The 19,764-nt window shown below is 35.8% G+C and overlaps 1 protein-coding gene across 1 annotated transcript in view; it reads right to left on the reverse strand.

Annotated features, from left to right (window-relative positions):
- Positions 1–1,695: 1,695 nt before the first annotated feature.
- Positions 1,696–19,764, reverse strand: part of LOC142336281 (uncharacterized) — a 304,207-nt gene continuing 286,138 nt past the window's right edge. The window contains exon 10 of the mRNA XM_075384988.1: positions 1,696–3,237. Coding sequence (XP_075241103.1) covers positions 3,142–3,237 — 96 coding nt within the window. The 3' untranslated portion in view covers positions 1,696–3,141. The remainder of the gene's footprint in view (positions 3,238–19,764) is intronic.

A 19,764-nucleotide genomic window follows, 5' to 3' on the forward strand; every position in this document is an offset into this window, starting at 1 on the left:
GTCTTGACCGGCTGCCAGCTTTCGGGTTCCGTTTACTGTGCTCGGCACTTGATGGTTGCACTGACCGCTGATGCTCTCTTCAGTGCGTCGCACAAGTTGTGGAACAAAGAAACTATTTGCCGGTAACAGGGGAGACTTCTGTTCTGGGGAAAGAAGGTTTTGTTCTTTGAACGAGGGGTAAACCATAAAATGTAAGAGAATGTAGATAAGGATTCAATTACAATGTTCTAGACAGTTTGTTAAGTTTTTTTATCAGTTTTAAGTTGCGGGAACAACCAACTCGTTTTGGTTGCGATAAGGACAAAAGTCAATGTTTTTTCAAGTTTCACTTCTGACTTGATTGTTGCACGACACCTTTATAAGGTACTAGTTGTAGCTGAATCAAGAAAAATATCAATCAGTCTGATAAAGAGATAAACTTGTTGGAATGTTGAACAATCTGTAAGCTCCAGCAAGCCAATAGAAGACCAATTTTGTCCAATATTGTCAACAGATCGACAATAAAATATTTTTTGTGGTTATTCTTTTTTTCTCATTTGCCACAAATCAATAGCAGAAAATTTCATTAAATTGCCTTGAGAAACTAAAAACTTAAGTTCTTGCTATAACAAACAGGTGAACCCAAACAGTAGAACCGCATTTTGATAGCCTCTTGTAGAAGCGTTTCCATAAAAAAGAGAGGTGTTACCATAAAGTTCCTTAAGCAATTAGGTAAATAAAAATGATTTGTAAAAAGAAAGTGTTCATGGTCCAACTTCTAGAACAAGAAGCTATATACGAGCAATTTGCTCTCAAGCTACGTTGTTTGCCATGTTTATGTTCTAAGGGGTTGTCTTTTTTTGTCAAAGCTGATAAAAAATCAAGCATAAATCAAGCATATTTTGTCGAATAGCTTCTTTTAAAAACTGCATTCAGAGTCTATTCAAAGTCTTGCCCTTTTTCCTTTAAGACTGTTAGTCGCATAATCTCAAAAATGTCACAAGTGTCCTGGTCTCATAATCTGTGGTTATGCGATGGTAAGGCCCAGTGAATTCATGTGCGGCAAATTTCTACAAAAAATAAGATTGATTATAAGTATATAATAAGTCTTTCCTTCAAGCCACCAAGATCTGTCTATTGTGACGGAACGATCTTTTCTGCAAATTGTTCAGCTTTCCGGCAATCAGAAAGCAATTATAACTTCCAGTAAAATAAAGCATAGGAAATAAGAATAGCTAAATTTTTCGACCGAAACAAATAAATTTGCGCCACTGATATTTTATAGTTTAAATTTAGTAGTTAGTTTTAAATGTTACAACAATACTATACAAACCACTACTGGAAATTGCGCACGTTTGTTCGCCAAGATTTCTGATAACAATAGCTCTCTTCGCGAGGAGATCCCGAGTGAATGTTTTTCTTTATCGCCCCCAGCCACGTACAGCAGTTGGTTTCCACAAATCGTACTGATTTACAGATCCTTCTATATTTATTGCTAGCAAAAAAGGAAATCAAACTTCAATGAGAAAGTGCTCCCAGGGAGAATTTCAGATTTACCAATTGACAGAGAATTTGGTAGAGAAAACCTGACAAAAGTGTAATTCGCAATTCACATTGCCGTCTTACAGGCACCTGACAATTTTATGACACAGCAGCCGCGACTCACTGGCCCATGAAGATCTATTCACATAAATTAAATCTATCCTTCAAAAAAACTGTAGCTTGCAGATTTAATTTGATCTAATAATTTCTTGACAGATGTTTATTAATCAGTATATTATACTTTGACCATTAACAGAAGCTTTGTCACCAATCGTACTTGATAGATTGCACACACCAATATACATAATTATAGATTTTTCACTTGGAATGTTGATTGCACAGATTAGATCATTGCACTAGATTTGAACAAATCGATTCGATTGAAATTTGACAAGAGAGCATTTGAAACGCTTAAAAAAGCGTGGTGTTAAAATTTGCCATCTCAAATAGCAGCAGCAGCAGCATGATTAAGTAGCTTTAAAATAAGGGCAGTATTCCGTAATAAAATGATGTCATTTAATTTGACCCAATTTAAATGATTAGCAGCGTTTGACTAATTAGAGGTATTTTAAAATATTTTCACAAAATATACAAACTATTTAAAACTATCACCTGGCTTGAAGATAATTGAGCAAAATGAGCGAGGTCTGAACCTTTGAGACCTGAAAGCATCTTCAAACAAGGTTCAATTTAATTTTGGCAAAGCAATAGTAGACACGTTAGCAGCATTCATAATTGGCTAAATAACTTCATATACTATCCTCTACTCTAATAATAATAATACCATGCCTCACACGGAAACAGTTGAACTGTTTTCCTTACCCCCGGTACAAAGTAACTACTATTAATTGACATCTTTACACCCTTAAAATAGAATTTAAGATTTTAATTGTTATGTCTGGTCGGACCACTCATTAGGATATGCAAAACCATCACAAGAGCAAAAACTCACGTAGATTATTTTGTTCACAGGTATTTGGTAGCAAAATTTGTTCACTGGGGGTAAGAGAAAACGGATCAGAATGTTAGACATAAACTCTGATGATACGTATAATCAAAACAGGGGATTTCTAAATGGGAAGGAAAATAAACGGAAACTACTTTTGATTAACGCTACTAGGTTAATTAACTTGATATAGATCAAAATTCTGCGATAAAGAGAAGTTCGCACACAGTTTTGACTACTAATAACAGAGCATTATATATCAGACTAACGTGAATAAATATTTGCCTTTTACCTATATCTTACACCCAAACAAATAAAACAAACCCAGACATTGCAGAAATTTTATCATCAGTTTTTATAAATTTTGGATACAATTTGTCGTATACTTGATTTATGACAATGTCAAATTGAAATACTCATTAGGCGAGAATTTATCAGACAAAATCTTTAAAGATAGTTAACGATAAAAACTAGTTAATGCTAGATTAACATTAACTTTTAGTCCAAAAAAGTCTCATAGTATCTCACAACACAGAATTTCTTCAAGGTCTGGGGTAAATGACTGTTTCGAAAACTTTTTACACGCAAAATTGGGGAATGCATAACACAGTAGTTGCGAATTACATAATTCGACTGCTTCGCAGTTTTAACTCTTGGGACAAATTCGTTCACGTTTATTCCTCTTCCTCCTCCTCTTCTTCATCTGTGGCATTTGCATCACCATAGTCCCCATTGGAGAAGAGAGGGTTCTTAACCACCATCTCTCCGCTCTACAACATTAAAGATCGCCCATTAATTTAAGAATTTCTATAGCTAGGGGGCTAACGCAGTTTATTACTGCAAGCAATTTAAATGTGAAAAATTTTGCTATTTTCAAGTGCAAGGGCGAATTGCTTTACAATGACCGGCAAGCGGTTGGCTTCGGTAGTAGCAGGCTGGGACTTAGGGATGCTAGCATTGGGGGGGGGGGGGGTACAGTTGGGAGGGCTGCACGAGAGCGTAAGGCTCTAAGAGAGGTGTTCAGCTACTTACCTGTTTATCCTGTTTTTGAGGACGAAAAGTTAAAAGGTTAAGACGAAAAATCGGTCAAGCGAAAAATCGCAACGAAAGACCACAGGACTAATATAATCGCTACAAACTTCGTTTGAGAGCAATTAATTATGCCGAGTCAAGGTTTCTGTAAATTTCTGCACACAGATAAATTTTGAGTCAATATATGATCCAACTGATTCGTAATTCAATGGTGGTGGCCACTCAATCTGTAAACTCGAATGGTCTCTATCTTTTTCTTTTTTGTATTGTTAAGGAATCAGAAATTGAAAGCATGATGGACGCAAATTAATTTAAAAAATAACAGAATAACGCACGAACTGCTAAAAAGACTGCCGAGAGGTTAGCTTGGGAAGTAGCAGGAGTCAGCCCAGGGAAGCTAGCATCACTGGTTGAAGGGGGCGGGGCAAGAAAAGCTGGGAGAATTTGAATTTCATAAATTAACCGAAAAAGCTGAATTTTGGGTTCACACCACCTAAAAATTTCCTCAACACCATACAATTAAGTCATCGAAAGCTTCGATGAAAGAAACAATTAGAAAATAGCAAAAAGATAAGAGGTTTATAGGGACATAATTCCCTCGGGTGTTAGCAGTTTATCGCGTGTTTGAGGAAAGAAAAACCACAAGAACAGAGGAACTGTTTCTCTGCTTTAAATAAAACATTCGCACATATATTTGAAGATGTCAAGGATACGGTGACTTTTCGTTTAAAAAAACTGGTAACTGCAGGTCAAAAAAATCATCAAAACTGGACGGAAATAACTGACTTCCAAAATGCTGTGGAAACTGTGGCTAACAAAAGCAAATAAAACAAAAACCCAAATGAATTATTAAAAACACACCGTTCCAAACTCTAGATCCAAGTAAGATCTAATTAACCTTCTCCTGTCACATTTCAATGAAACATTTGACACCTAACTCGACAGCTTCGACACCACGACTAAAGGTTAATATTGTTAAGAAAAAATGATTTCCCCATGAATTAAACCAATTTGCACCATGATTTCTTCTCAAATATTTCAGAATGTCTAAACACCAAAAAATAATAATCAAATAAAGCATTCTGACTACAGTGAGATAACATCAGGAAACACTAAAAACTGCCACAAAAAGACAAAGAAATTTGATATTTATCTTTGTTTACATCTCTACAGTTCTTTTGGGGTTTTACCCACCCGAAGGACAGCCTTTTGATTGGTCATTCTGTCAAAACCCCACCTTACTTCCGGTTCTTCTCTGGTTTCATCAACCCCAAGGAACCCCTTCTGATTGGTCGTCCTTCCGTATCCCAACACTGCTTCCAGTTGCACTGGGTTTTTAACGAACTCAACGAACGCTTCTGGTTGATCATTCTCGCAACCATCACACTCTTTCCTAGGTATTTTGCTAGGTAGGTTGTTATGTTCCGTCATACGGTCGGTATCAGTATTGGATGCTTCTGGATTTAGGCTGTTACCGATATTGGTAAGTTTTGATATTTTATTTTGGTAGGTTCTGGCCTTAGGCTGGTTTCGGTAATGGTAGGTACTGTTGCCATGTTTGTAAGCATTTGTAAGTTCTGGAAAGAATCTGGTGGCATTGGTAGGTAGTGGTATTTCGTTTTCGTGCGTATTGGTAGGTTATTTCATTTAGTAGGTATTGGTAGGCATTGATGGGTATTGGATATTTATACGGTTGGCATAGATAATTATCTGTTTAGTATGTTTTAGGTACAGGCAGGCAATTTGCAGAATATACCAACTTCTAATTCTGATGTAGAGGTAGATAGACGTACGGCTTCCGAAAAAACCTTCAGTTAAAATATATGCAGTAGATAACTAAGGTATCAACTAGTAATTCCGTTTTTATTCTATTTCTGAACAAATTCGATATTTCAGTGATAGTTGAAACAAGGTCAATCGAAAACAAAACATTGTCGATAATGAGCTCCAATTCTCCAGATCAAACAATATTAACTTAGCAATTCATGAATAAGCAGTCATCAAATTAAATGAACAAATCTTCTGAAAATTTCTAAACTCCTGATCGAAAACGACATCAGACATCATACTGTACCTTACTACTGCTATAGAATGGAACGACAAATTAAATCAAGGAAAGGCATCAAAGGTTTGAACCAATTGTCATCGATTTAGCCAGTAACATGGGGGCTGATGAATAAGAATACATTCCCAGAGAAAATAGTCGCCTGCAGATAGACAAAAACTTATTTATATAAAACATTTAAAAAACATTTATAAAACATATTAAAAAGAAGAGAAATTGTTTTCAACAAATCACCGCATCTTGCGCATTATCCTTAAAATCTGAACAGAACTTGAATGCATTTCACAATATCATATCACCGGATATTTATACAGTAGGCTAGATAATTGACTTTTTAGTATGTTTTAGGTACAGGCAGGCAATTTGCAGAATATACCAACTTCTAATTTTAATGTAGAGGTAGATAGACTTACGGCTTCCGAAAAAACCTTCAGTTAAAATATATGCAGTAGATAACTACGGTATCAACTAGTAATTCCGTTTTTATTCTATTTCTGAACGAATTCGATATTTCAGTGATAGTTGAAACAAGGTCAATCGAAAACAAAACATTGTCGATAATGAGGTCCAATTCTCCAGATCAAACAATATTAACTTAGCAATTCATGAATAAGCAGTCATCAAATCAAATGAACAAATCTTCTGAAAATTTCTAAACTCCTGACCGAAAACGACATCAGACATCATACTGTACATTACTAATGCTATAGAATGGAACGACAAATGAAATCAAGGAAAGACATCAAAGGTTTGAACCATTTTCATAGATTTAGACAGTAACATGGGGGCTGATGAATAAGAATACATTCCCAGAGAAAATAGTCGCCTGCAGATAGACAAAAACTTATTTAAAACATTTAAAAAACATTTATAAAACATATTAAAAAAGAAGAGAAATTGTTTTCAACAAATCACCGCATCTTGCGCATTATCCTTAAAATCTAAACAGAACTTGAAAGCATTTCACAATATCATATCACCGGATATTTATACGGTAGGCTAGATAATTGACTTTTTAGTATGTTTTAGGTACAGGCAGGCAATTTGCAGAATATACCAACTTCTAATTTTAATGTAGAGGTAGATAGACTTACGGCTTCCGAAAAAACCTTCAGTTAAAATATATGTAGTAGATAACTAAGGTATCAACTAGTAATTCCGTTTTTATTCTATTTATGAACGAATTCGATATTTCAGTGATAGTTAAAACAAGGTCAATCGAAAACAAAACATTGTCGATAATGAGCTCCAATTCTCCAGATCAAACAATATTAACTTAGCAATTCATGAATAAGCAGTCATCAAATTAAATGAACAAATCTTCTGAAAATTTCTAAACTCCTGATCGAAAACGACATCAGACATCATACTGTACCTTACTACTGCTATAGAATGGAACGACAAATTAAATCAAGGAAAGGCATCAAAGGTTTGAACCAATTGTCATCGATTTAGCCAGTAACATGGGGGCTGATGAATAAGAATACATTCCCAGAGAAAATAGTCGCCTGCAGATAGACAAAAACTTATTTATATAAAACATTTAAAAAACATTTATAAAACATATTAAAAAGAAGAGAAATTGTTTTCAACAAATCACCGCATCTTGCGCATTATCCTTAAAATCTGAACAGAACTTGAATGCATATCCCAACATCATGTCACATTTACATCAACATCTCAGTGTTTGTCTTGATAACACAATCTGCAGATCAAATTATCCAAAATACCGAGTCAGAGATCGCTGGGAGCTCCATTTTGACAGTTCTAATTATACTCCACCCTTTGAAAGGACGACTTTGCGAGTCAACAACACATCTTTGCCAGCTTTTGAGGATATCAGCTTCTCCCTGTAGTGCATCACAACATTTATTGTTTTTCAGTCAGAAATCCCCGAATTGAGAGTACTTGTATGCTTCAGCAATTCAAGGCCTTAATCTAAAGCCAACCGCAAATACCTTCCTCCAAAAAACCACCCAGATAAAATCTCCCAACTATTTCTAACCAGAGTGCTACACGCAATTCTCTTCTTTTTGGTAATGCTTATACTTTTTATCAACTAGTATTCATTGGTAATCTTCAGTCAACCACAAACTTGAATGCCTCAATCGGTAGGTCTTGAGTGGAAGAAACTGATTATAGATAAGAACTTCCAACAACCGTCTTTGCAGACGCTTTCTGACTCTTTTCTCAACTACTGCAATGCTTGTCGAGATTCAACCATAAGCCTCTAAAATATTTAAGAAAGCGACGCGCAGTCCTGGAAATTTCCTTCTCTCAGTGTAAAAAAATGCATTAAACTAGAATCAATTAGATAGCAAAATAATCAATCCAAACCATATATTAGGAGCTCTTAGGTGATAGCTTCAAACATGACCAGAAAACAAAGCCGAAAAACGAAAAGAGCCCTTGATATTATGGAGGGCACAACTAAACTTGTCAACAAACCTCATGAAATTGTTCTCCTCTGGAAACAAAAAGCCAAATTCCGCAGAAATAGATGGCTCTGAGAAAAACAACTTAATCAGCTAAACAATAAGCTGTCAACAAATCCACAGCTGGGTTAAAAAATGAAACACGTCAAAGATTTTCGTAAGAAAGGATGTCACAAAAATGATCATGTAAGCGAAGAACCCAATGAAAAATGCCGTGCCTTCCCCATTATCCAGTCACTATTCAGAACAAACCGATCAACGTACGCCGCGTCGCAAACGCATCAAGCGTGTTTCAAGTTCAGTCCTTAAATTGTAATCTCCCATAGGTCACGCTAAGTAATCTTAACAGCTTGGTTGAGATTAGAACAAGATTGCGCTGTCCACTGACATTGAAATGTCACGCAGGTTAAAGTTGCTCCCGCAAGGTGATGGTCGGCATTGATACCTAAGATTACATCAGTCACATATTTAGAGCCAAATACAAATATTTTAGTGCCTCAAATGCTTTGAGGAAAACGACTCGCGGCAACACCTAACAATTTCCAGATTTTTCAAATACCTATTTCAAAACATTTACGGGGATGATCTCTATGTTCACAAATTCACTCAAAATGCAAAAAATACAGCAAGGCTATCAGTAATGTTCTATCCAATGGAGGCTTCAAATTAACCAAATGGGAATCAAACACTCCTGAATATCTAACGATATTGCAACACTGAATCAGACTACATTAAGACAATCTCTGACAATAAAACATCCAGACATCCGAACATCAGACACCAAGGCTATCCCTTAAAATCAAAACGTACCTGGTTTACCATGGATAGAACCCAACGTTAGCATGCTATGTGATCGAAAGTAAATTGCTGCAAAAACCCAGGCTACGGCCAGACTCGTTGTCATAGCGCTTCTGATTCGATTACGAAAAGTTTTTCAAGCCGCCTGGAATCATGCTCCAAAATGGGACAAAATCCTTCTGCTCGATAACATCCAGGACTTCGGCAAGTTAAGGGAACAAATTTCGGCATTCGAAGAGGCCCAAAATCCCAGCCATTACTTCCTAGACTACATTAATCTCTATTGAAATTCATACCTTTAACCAAGCTCTGGAATACGCTTTATCGGCCGTCTAGTAATTGCGAATTGAATACTCAGATCATTCGATCAACCTTAGATTCGTTAAGGGCAGGGCTCGCTTAGCCGGAAAAAAGAGTGACTTTCCCCAAACTAGAATTGCAAGCCGCTTCATACGGAGCTCAACATAATCAGGAGGAACCGGAAATTGAGTTACAACTTTTTGGTCTGACAGCACTACAGTCCAGTACGAGCTGGGAACACTTGAAGTGCGCCAAAAAATTTATTTGGCAAATCGATTAGCAAAACTTTGGATGCCACCCTCGCTTTTGCTTGAAACATGTTTCATGCACAACTAACAACGCAAATGATGGAACTCGAGGTGAGGTTTGAGCTAATTACATCGAAATCCATATTGATCCAAGCACAGTCACCTTTGAGCGAACAATGTTCTGAGTGGCAATAAAAGCAAACCCAATACGAGTTTCATTTACTAAAATTCCACTTTATCAAACATAGTCGATCCCACTGCATTCAGCATATGGAACAAACTGGTTAGTGTTCTGTCTATATGCTTTTTGCTGATAGATGCAGGAAGCGGAAAATAGAAGTGAAGTTTGCCCATTATAATAAAGCTCATCTGCATCTTAATCAGATTATTCAAAAAGATTTCTACTTACGAGTTCATAGCTCTGAAAAAAGCGTTGAGATATGTAGCTCTAGCATATTGAAAGCGTTATCACCCCTCAGACATGAGAGCAGTAAACTACGAGAAATAGGAAGCTTGTCAAAATAGTCTTTTAATAAACTCCCTCTAAACTGAACTCTGATAATAGATAGAAACAGTGCTTACGCACACACTCACCGGAAATTAATCGTCATTGGGGTCCCCAAAAGATTCGCAACACGCTCAGGGAATATTCGATACATTGCTGTAGAGCAATCGTTAAACTGAATATACTTAAAGTTGTGCCATTTCGAAGAATGATGCAAAAACGTTAGCACCCCACCCCTAAATTGCGATTTGCCTTTTGATAGATTACCCAAGAAATATCAGATGAATTTCAAAACAACAGGTATCGATTTTAAATGATCACTGTAAAAAACAACGGCAAGTTATCTAGCCGATATTTTGCTCCTCGACTGTCTTGTTGTTAGAGCGGTACATTTTAATTCTTATGGTAAGAAACGATCTCACAATAGACTCCACAATCAACTGCGTCATGCGGTGGTTCATCAGCCCCAGAAGAAAACCCAACAATTTCATCTAAGACTTGGCATAACCTTGATTGGTTTTTTCTTTTTTTCTGTGGCAAGTCATTCGTTGGTTCAACAACCTAGAATCACCAGGAAATGAAAGGCGAAACTTTTTGCAGCAAAATATCATGTTGGAAGGAAATTCAATCCTCCAGCTTCTCTGCATATCGATGGAATTTGGGAGTGGCAAAAATTCCTAGATATTACTTTAAAAAAGTCATTGGATTGTGAACAGTATCTGATGAATTTCTTCGCATAGTTTCTTGTAAAATAAGGGGCAAGTTAATGATAAACGACCCCTTACCACTGTCCACTAATCGTTTTCCCTTAGATCGTTCATTCGATAACTTGTCTCCTGTCGTGTTCACAGTTGAAGTGAAAAAATCTCAAAAACCTGGCGTTTATCACAACAAATAGCCATTCATAATTGGAATTGTTCCCACAACAGCAACAGTATATACAAACTCAAAAACTAGGCTGTAAAAAGACCAAAAGATATACAAGTTGACGATTTTGTACAAATCATTGAGAATTACACCCCGTGGCGTCAGTCCTCTTCTTAGTCATTCAAGTTTTTCCTGTTACAGACGGGATCATCTAATCAATCATATTGAAGATGTCACTTAGCAAACGCAGTCGGCCCATGGCAGAGCTTAGCATTTTTTAAAGAATGAAAACCCAAATGCGGCGTCTAATCTGTGCAATACTCTTAGCGTTCCGGTAGGCTGTTTACAAATCAGAACATCGAATTATCACATTTAAATTTATTGGGCTCTCATTATCAACGTTTTAGCGTAATATTGATATTACTTTCGCATAGGTTCGTCTCAAACTTCTTTCGCTTTTATTTGTCTACTTCCGCCGACATTTCTGGATTCAATTTGCGTGGCTCGTTTTTACGAACCACCAGACTATATTTGTACTCATACTTCGATTACCGTTAGTTTGCGTTTATTTTTCTCAATTCAGCTGTATGGATGACAACACCTTGCAATTCAACCTCATTATTTTCTCTTTGCGATCCTGCCAGTGGTTCCGGCGATGCCAAGGACACTGAATTTTGGTTACAAAAATTGCGAATTTGCAAAACAAATCATCAAAACTGGACGGAATTAGCTGACTTCCCAAAAAAACTAACAAAATCAAGCTAAACAAAACAAACTGCATTATTATTAATAAACGTCCCAAAATCATAAGATCTAAATACCCCCTCTCATAGAACAATAACAAAGGGACAATTAATCCTTAATTTGCCTCAAGACCATAAATATGTCTACCTCATAGCGTTTCTCAGCAGCGTTGCCGAGCACTGCTCTTAAAGATCTCAATAAAGCTCAAAGAGCTGTTTGCTTTAACAACTCAACGCCCTCCGGCTTCACAGGTTGATGGTGTCTCTTCGCGAGAGCAAACTCACTCTAAAGTCGGCCAAGTAAAATTATTTCAAAAGAAGAAACAACCGACTAACGTCGGGAGAATTGCTCTCAAACGACCGGCGAGCGATTGACTTCGTCAGTAGCTACCCACGCTTTAGTGAGGTTAGCTTTAGCTTGATTCGACTCTGCAACTTTTAGTTTTCTAGCCTTGTTAGTAAAAAAAAGTCAAATAGAAAACATTAAAAATTTGCAGGATATTGCAAAATTTAAAAAAGTTTCCAGATTTTGCGGTAAAAATAATGCTTAAAACAATTTTGTGTTTCTCCAGATCTTTCAAGTACCCCGTTCGCAAGATTCAAAAAGTTTCGTTGGCCAGTAATGATCGTTAAACACAGAAAAGGACAAAAATATTTAAAAATTTCAAAAAACAATCGAAAGTTTCATCAAAATCTTGCTAAAATTCGTGATATTAATATCTTCAGAACCACTTCATTGTCTCTGTATCCCTATTCATTGTCTATATCCAGTATCCCTATTTCAAGCTTGCAATCGTTTCATTGGCTCATAAAGATCCCTAAACTTGGAACATGATAAATTTCCAAAATTGAAAAAAAATTTAAACTTTATCAGAAAATTGCTAAAACTCGAGTTATTTAAATATTGGTAACCATTCCATTAACTCTAGAAACTAAATACCCCCTCTCATAGAACAATAACAAAGGGACAATTAATCCTTAATTTGCCTCAAGACCATAAATATGTCTACCTCATAGCGTTTCTCAGCAGCGTTGCCGAGAACTGCTCTTCAAGATCTCAATAAAGCTCAAAGAGCTGCTTTGCTTTAATAACTCAACGCCCTCCGGCTTCACAGGTTGATGGCGTCTCTTCGCGAGAGCAAAATCACTCTTAAGTCGGCCAAGTAAAATTATTTCAAAAGAAGAAACAACCGACTAACGTCGGGAGAATTGCTCTCAAACGACCGGCGAGCGATTGACTTCGTCAGTAGCTACCCACGCTTTAGTGAGGTTAGCTTTAGCTTGATTCCACTCTGCAACTTTTAGTTTTCTAGCCTTGTTAGTAAAAAAAAAGTCAAATAGAAAACATTAAAAATTTGCAGGATATTGCAAAATTTAAAAAAGTTTCCAGATTTTGCGGTAAAAATAATGCTTAAAGCAATTTTGTGTTTCTCCAGATCTTTCAAGTACCCCGTTCGCAAGATTCAAAAAGTTTCGTTGGCCAGTAATGATCGTTAAACACAGAAAAGGACAAAAATATTTAAAAATTTCAAAAAACAATCGAAAGTTTCATCAAAATCTTGCTAAAATTCGTGATATTAATATCTTCAGAACCACTTCATTGTCTCTGTATCCCTATTCATTGTCTATATCCAGTATCCCTATTTCAAGCTTGCAATCGTTTCATTGGCTCATAAAGATCCCTAAACTTGGAACATGATAAATTTCCAAAATTGAAAAAAAATTTAAACTTTATCAGAAAATTGCTAAAACTCGAGTTATTTAAATATTGGTAACCATTCCATTAACTCTAGAAACTAAATACCCCCTCTCATAGAACAATAACAAAGGGACAATTAATCCTTAATTTGCCTCAAGACCATAAATATGTCTACCTCATAGCGTTTCTCAGCAGCGTTGCCGAGAACTGCTCTTCAAGATCTCAATAAAGCTCAAAGAGCTGCTTTGCTTTAATAACTCAACGCCCTCCGGCTTCACAGGTTGATGGCGTCTCTTCGCGAGAGCAAAATCACTCTTAAGTCGGCCAAGTAAAATTATTTCAAAAGAAGAAACAACCGACTAACGTCGGGAGAATTGCTCTCAAACGACCGGCGAGCGATTGACTTCGTCAGTAGCTACCCACGCTTTAGTGAGGTTAGCTTTAGCTTGATTCGACTCTGCAACTTTTAGTTTTCTAGCCTTGTTAGTAAAAAAAGTCAAATAGAAAACATTAAAAATTTGCAGGATATTGCAAAATTTAAAAAAGTTTCCAGATTTTGCGGTAAAAATAATGCTTAAAACAATTTTGTGTTTCTCCAGATCTTTCAAGTGCCCCGTTCGCAAGATTCAAAAAGTTTCGTTGGCCAGTAATGATCGTTAAACACAGAAAAGGACAAAAATATTTAAAAATTTCAAAAAACAATCGAAAGTTTCAACAAAATCTTGCTAAAATTCGTGATATTAATGTCTTCAGAACCACTTCATTGTCTCTGTATCCCTATTCATTGTCTATATCCAGTATCCCTATTTCAAGCTTGCAATCGTTTCATTGGCTCATAAAGATCCCTAAACTTGGAACATGATAAATTTCCAAAATTGAAAAAAAATTTAAACTTTATCAGAAAGTTGCTAAAACTCGAGTTATTTAAATATTGGTACCCATTCCATTAACTCTAGAAACTAAATACCCCCTCTCATAGAACAATAACAAAGGGACAATTATTCCTTAATTTGCCTCAAGACCATAAATATGTCTACCTCATAGCGTTTCTCAGCAGCGTTGCCGAGCACTGCTCTTAAAGATCTCAATAAAGCTCAAAGAGCTGCTTTGCTTTAACAACTCAACGCCCTCCGGCTTCACAGGTTGATGGTGTCTCTTCGCGAGAGCAAAATCACTCTAAAGTTGGCCAAGTAAAATTATTTCAAAAGAAGAAACAACCGACTAACGTCGGGAGAATTGCTCTCAAACGACCGGCGAGCGATTGACTTCGTCAGTAGCTACCCACGCTTTAGTGAGGTTAGCTTTAGCTTGATTCGACTCTGCAACTTTTAGTTTTCTAGCCTTGTTAGTAAAAAAAAGTCACATAGAAAACATTAAAAATTTGCAGGATATTGCAAAATTTAAAAAAGTTTCCAGATTTTGCGGTAAAAATAATGCTTAAAACAATTTTGTGTTTCTCCAGATCTTTCAAGTACCCCGTTCGCAAGATTCAAAAAGTTTCGTTGGCCAGTAATGATCGTTAAACACAGAAAAGGACAAAAATATTTAAAAATTTCAAAAAACAATCGAAAGTTTCAACAAAATCTTGCTAAAATTCGTGATATTAATATCTTCAGAACCACTTCATTGTCTCTGTATCCCTATTCATTGTCTATATCCAGTATCCCTATTTCAAGCTTGCAATCGTTTCATTGGCTCATAAAGATCCCTAAACTTGGAACATGATAAATTTCCAAAATTGAAAAAAAATTTAAACTTTATCAGAAAATTGCTAAAACTCGAGTTATTTAAATATTGGTAACCATTACATTAACTCTAGAAACTAAATACCCCCTCTCATAGAACAATAACAAAGGGACAATTAATCCTTAATTTGCCTCAAGACCATAAATATGTCTACCTCATAGCGTTTCTCAGCAGCGTTGCCGAGCACTGCTCTTAAAGATCTCAATAAAGCTCAAAGAGCTGTTTGCTTTAACAACTCAACGCCCTCCGGCTTCACAGGTTGATGGTGTCTCTTCGCGAGAGCAAACTCACTCTAAAGTCGGCCAAGTAAAATTATTTCAAAAGAAGAAACAACCGACTAACGTCGGGAGAATTGCTCTCAAACGACCGGCGAGCAATTGACTTCGTCAGTAGCTACCCACGCTTTAGTGAGGTTAGCTTTAGCTTGATTCGACTCTGCAACTTTTAGTTTTCTAGCCTTGTTAGTAAAAAAAGTCAAATAGAAAACATTAAAAATTTGCAGGATATTGCAAAATTTAAAAAAGTTTCCAGATTTTGCGGTAAAAATAATGCTTAAAACAATTTTGTGTTTCTCCAGATCTTTCAAGTGCCCCGTTCGCAAGATTCAAAAAGTTTCGTTGGCCAGTAATGATCGTTAAACACAGAAAAGGACAAAAATATTTAAAAATTTCAAAAAACAATCGAAAGTTTCAACAAAATCTTGCTAAAATTCGTGATATTAATATCTTCAGAACCACTTCATTGTCTCTGTATCCCTATTCATTGTCTATATCCAGTATCCCTATTTCAAGCTTGCAATCGTTTCATTGGCTCATAAAGATCCCTAAACTTGGAACATGATAAATTTCCAAAATTGAAAAAAAATTTAAACTTTATCAGAAAGTTGCTAAAACTCGAGTTATTTAAATATTGGTACCCATTCCATTAACTCTAGAAACTAAATACCCCCTCTCATAGAACAATAACAAAGGGACAATTATTCCTTAATTTGCCTCAAGACCATAAATATGTCTACCTCATAGCGTTTCTCAGCAGCGTTGCCGAGCACTGCTCTTAAAGATCTCAATAAAGCTCAAAGAGCTGCTTTGCTTTAACAACTCAACGCCCTCCGGCTTCACAGGTTGATGGTGTCTCTTCGCGAGAGCAAAATCACTCTAAAGTTGGCCAAGTAAAATTATTTCAAAAGAAGAAACAACCGACTAACGTCGGGAGAATTGCTCTCAAACGACCGGCGAGCGATTGACTTCGTCAGTAGCTACTCACGCTTTAGTGAGGTTAGCTTTAGCTTGATTCGACTCTGCAACTTTTAGTTTTCTAGCCTTGTTAGTAAAAAAAAGTCACATAGAAAACATTAAAAATTTGCAGGATATTGCAAAATTTAAAAAAGTTTCCCGATTTTGCGGTAAAAATAATGTTTAAAACAATTTTGTGTTTCTGCAGGTCTTTCAAGTACCCCATTTGCAAGATTCAAAAAGTTTCGTTGGCCAGTAATGATCGTTAAACACAGAAAAGGACAAAAATATTTAAAAATTTCAAAAAACAATCGAAAGTTTCAACAAAATCTTGCTAAAATTCGTGATATTAATATCTTCAGAACCACTTCATTGTCTCTGTATCCCTATTCATTGTCTATATCCAGTATCCCTATTTCAAGCTTGCAATCGTTTCATTGGCTCATAAAGATCCCTAAACTTGGAACATGATAAATTTCCAAAATTGAAAAAAAATTTAAACTTTATCAGAAAATTGCTAAAACTCGAGTTATTTAAATATTGGTAACCATTCCATTAACTCTAGAAACTAAATACCCCCTCTCATAGAACAATAACAAAGGGACAATTAATCCTTCATTTGCCTCAAGACCATAAATATGTCTACCTCATAGCGTTTCTCAGCAGCGTTGCCGAGAACTGCTCTTCAAGATCTCAATAAAGCTCAAAGAGCTGCTTTGCTTTAATAACTCAACGCCCTCCGGCTTCACAGGTTGATGGCGTCTCTTCGCGAGAGCAAAATCACTCTTAAGTCGGCCAAGTAAAATTATTTCAAAAGAAGAAACAACCGACTAACGTCGGGAGAATTGCTCTCAAACGACCGGCGAGCGATTGACTTCGTCAGTAGCTACCCACACTTTAGTGAGGTTAGCTTTAGCTTGATTCGACTCTGCAACTTTTAGTTTTCTAGCCTTGTTAGTAAAAAAAAGTCAAATAGAAAACATTAAAAATTTGCAGGATATTGCAAAATTTAAAAAAGTTTCCAGATTTTGCGGTAAAAATAATGCTTAAAACAATTTTGTGTTTCTCCAGATCTTTCAAGTACCCCGTTCGCAAGATTCAAAAAGTTTCGTTGGCCAGTAATGATCGTTAAACACAGAAAAGGACAAAAATATTTAAAAATTTCAAAAAACAATCGAAAGTTTCAACAAAATCTTGCTAAAATTCGTGATATTAATATCTTCAGAACCACTTCATTGTCTCTGTATCCCTATTCATTGTCTATATCCAGTATCCCTATTTCAAGCTTGCAATCGTTTCATTGGCTCATAAAGATCCCTAAACTTGGAACATGATAAATTTCCCAAAAATTGAAAAAAAATTTAAATTTTATCAGAAAGTTGCTAAAACTCGAGTTAATTAAATATTGGTAACCATTCCATTAACTCTAGAAACTAAATACCCTCTCTCATAGAACAATAACAAAGGGACAATTAATCCTTAATTTGCCTCAAGACCATAAATATGTCTACCTCATAGCGTTTCTCAGCAGCGTTGCCGAGAACTGCTCTTCAAGATCTCAATAAAGCTCAAAGAGCTGCTTTGCTTTAACAACTCAACGCCCTCCGGCTTCACAGGTTAATGGTGTCTCTTCGCGAGAGCAAAATCACTCTAAAGTCGGCCAAGTAAAATTATTTCAAAAGAAACAACCGACTAACGTCGGGAGAATTGCTCTCAAACGACCGGCGAGCGATTGACTTCGTCAGTAGCTACCCACGCTTTAGTGAGGTTAGCTTTAGCTCGATTCGACTCTGCAACTTTTAGTTTTCTAGCCTTGTTAGTAAAAAAAAGTCAAATAGAAAACATATTAAAAATTTGCAAGATATTGCAAAATTTAAAAAAGTTTCCCGATTTTGCGGTAAAAATAATGTTTAAAACAATTTTGTGTTTCTGCAGGTCTTTCAAGTACCCCATTTGCAAGATTCAAAAAGTTTCGTTGGCCAGTAATGATCGTTAAACACAGAAAAGGACAAAAATATTTAAAAATTTCAAAAAACAATCGAAAGTTTCAACAAAATCTTGCTAAAATTCGTGATATTAATATCTTCAGAACCACTTCATTGTCTCTGTATCCCTATTCATTGTCTATATCCAGTATCCCTATTTCAAGCTTGCAATCGTTTCATTGGCTCATAAAGATCCCTAAACTTGGAACATGATAAATTTCCCAAAAATTGAAAAAAAATTTAAACTTTATCATAAAGTTGCTAAAACTCGAGTTATTTAAATATTGGTACCCATTCCATTAACTCTAGAAACTAAATACCCTCTCTCATAGAACAATAACAAAGGGACAATTAATCCTTAATTTGCCTCAAGACCATAAATATGTCTACCTCATAGCGTTTCTCAGCAGCGTTGCCGAGAACTGCTCTTCAAGATCTCAATAAAGCTCAAAGAGCTGCTTTGCTTTAACAACTCAACGCCCTCCGGCTTCACAGGTTAATGGTGTCTCTTCGCGAGAGCAAAATCACTCTAAAGTCGGCCAAGTAAAATTATTTCAAAAGAAACAACCGACTAACGTCGGGAGAATTGCTCTCAAACGACCGGCGAGCGATTGACTTCGTCAGTAGCTACCCACGCTTTAGTGAGGTTAGCTTTAGCTCGATTCGACTCTGCAACTTTTAGTTTTCTAGCCTTGTTAGTAAAAAAAAGTCAAATAGAAAACATATTAAAAATTTGCAAGATATTGCAAAATTTAAAAAAGTTTCCCGATTTTGCGGTAAAAATAATGTTTAAAACAATTTTGTGTTTCTGCAGGTCTTTCAAGTACCCCATTTGCAAGATTCAAAAAGTTTCGTTGGCCAGTAATGATCGTTAAACACAGAAAAGGACAAAAATATTTAAAAATTTCAAAAAACAATCGAAAGTTTCAACAAAATCTTGCTAAAATTCGTGATATTAATATCTTCAGAACCACTTCATTGTCTCTGTATCCCTATTCATTGTCTATATCCAGTATCCCTATTTCAAGCTTGCAATCGTTTCATTGGCTCATAAAGATCCCTAAACTTGGAACATGATAAATTTCCCAAAAATTGAAAAAAAATTTAAACTTTATCATAAAGTTGCTAAAACTCGAGTTATTTAAATATTGGTAACCATTCCATTAACTCTAGAAACTACGCAGCAGCTTATGATCATACCATGGAGGAGGTCCCTAGGACCCTGGTGCCCGAGATTTTAAAACTTAAAATTGCAAATATTTTGTTTTAAAAAAATTGCTTAAATTCGTGATATTAAAATCTTGAAAAACATTCAATTACATATAAAAACTATGAAGTAACCTATTATCAAACACTAGAGGAGGTTGTGTGGCTCTTAAGGCTGCAGAAACCTAAACTATGAGAAAAAATTTCAAAAAACTTGAAAATGGCAAGTTTCATTTAAAAAATTCTAAAATTTGTGATAATAAAAAGTTAAAAACTAATCCATGGCCGAAAAAACTCCAGTAATTTATTACCAAACCTTAACGGACGTTTTATGAATACTGAGAAAAAACCTGAATGCCATTAAAATGTCCAAAAAAACTAAAAGTTTTGTCAAAAAAATGCTAAAATTCGTTTCTTAGAGGGGATTTCCTGGCTC

This window comes from Convolutriloba macropyga, chromosome 3 (assembly GCF_964194025.1).
Source record: "Convolutriloba macropyga chromosome 3, txConMacr16.3, whole genome shotgun sequence".
Taxonomy (NCBI): domain Eukaryota; kingdom Metazoa; phylum Xenacoelomorpha; order Acoela; family Convolutidae; genus Convolutriloba; species Convolutriloba macropyga.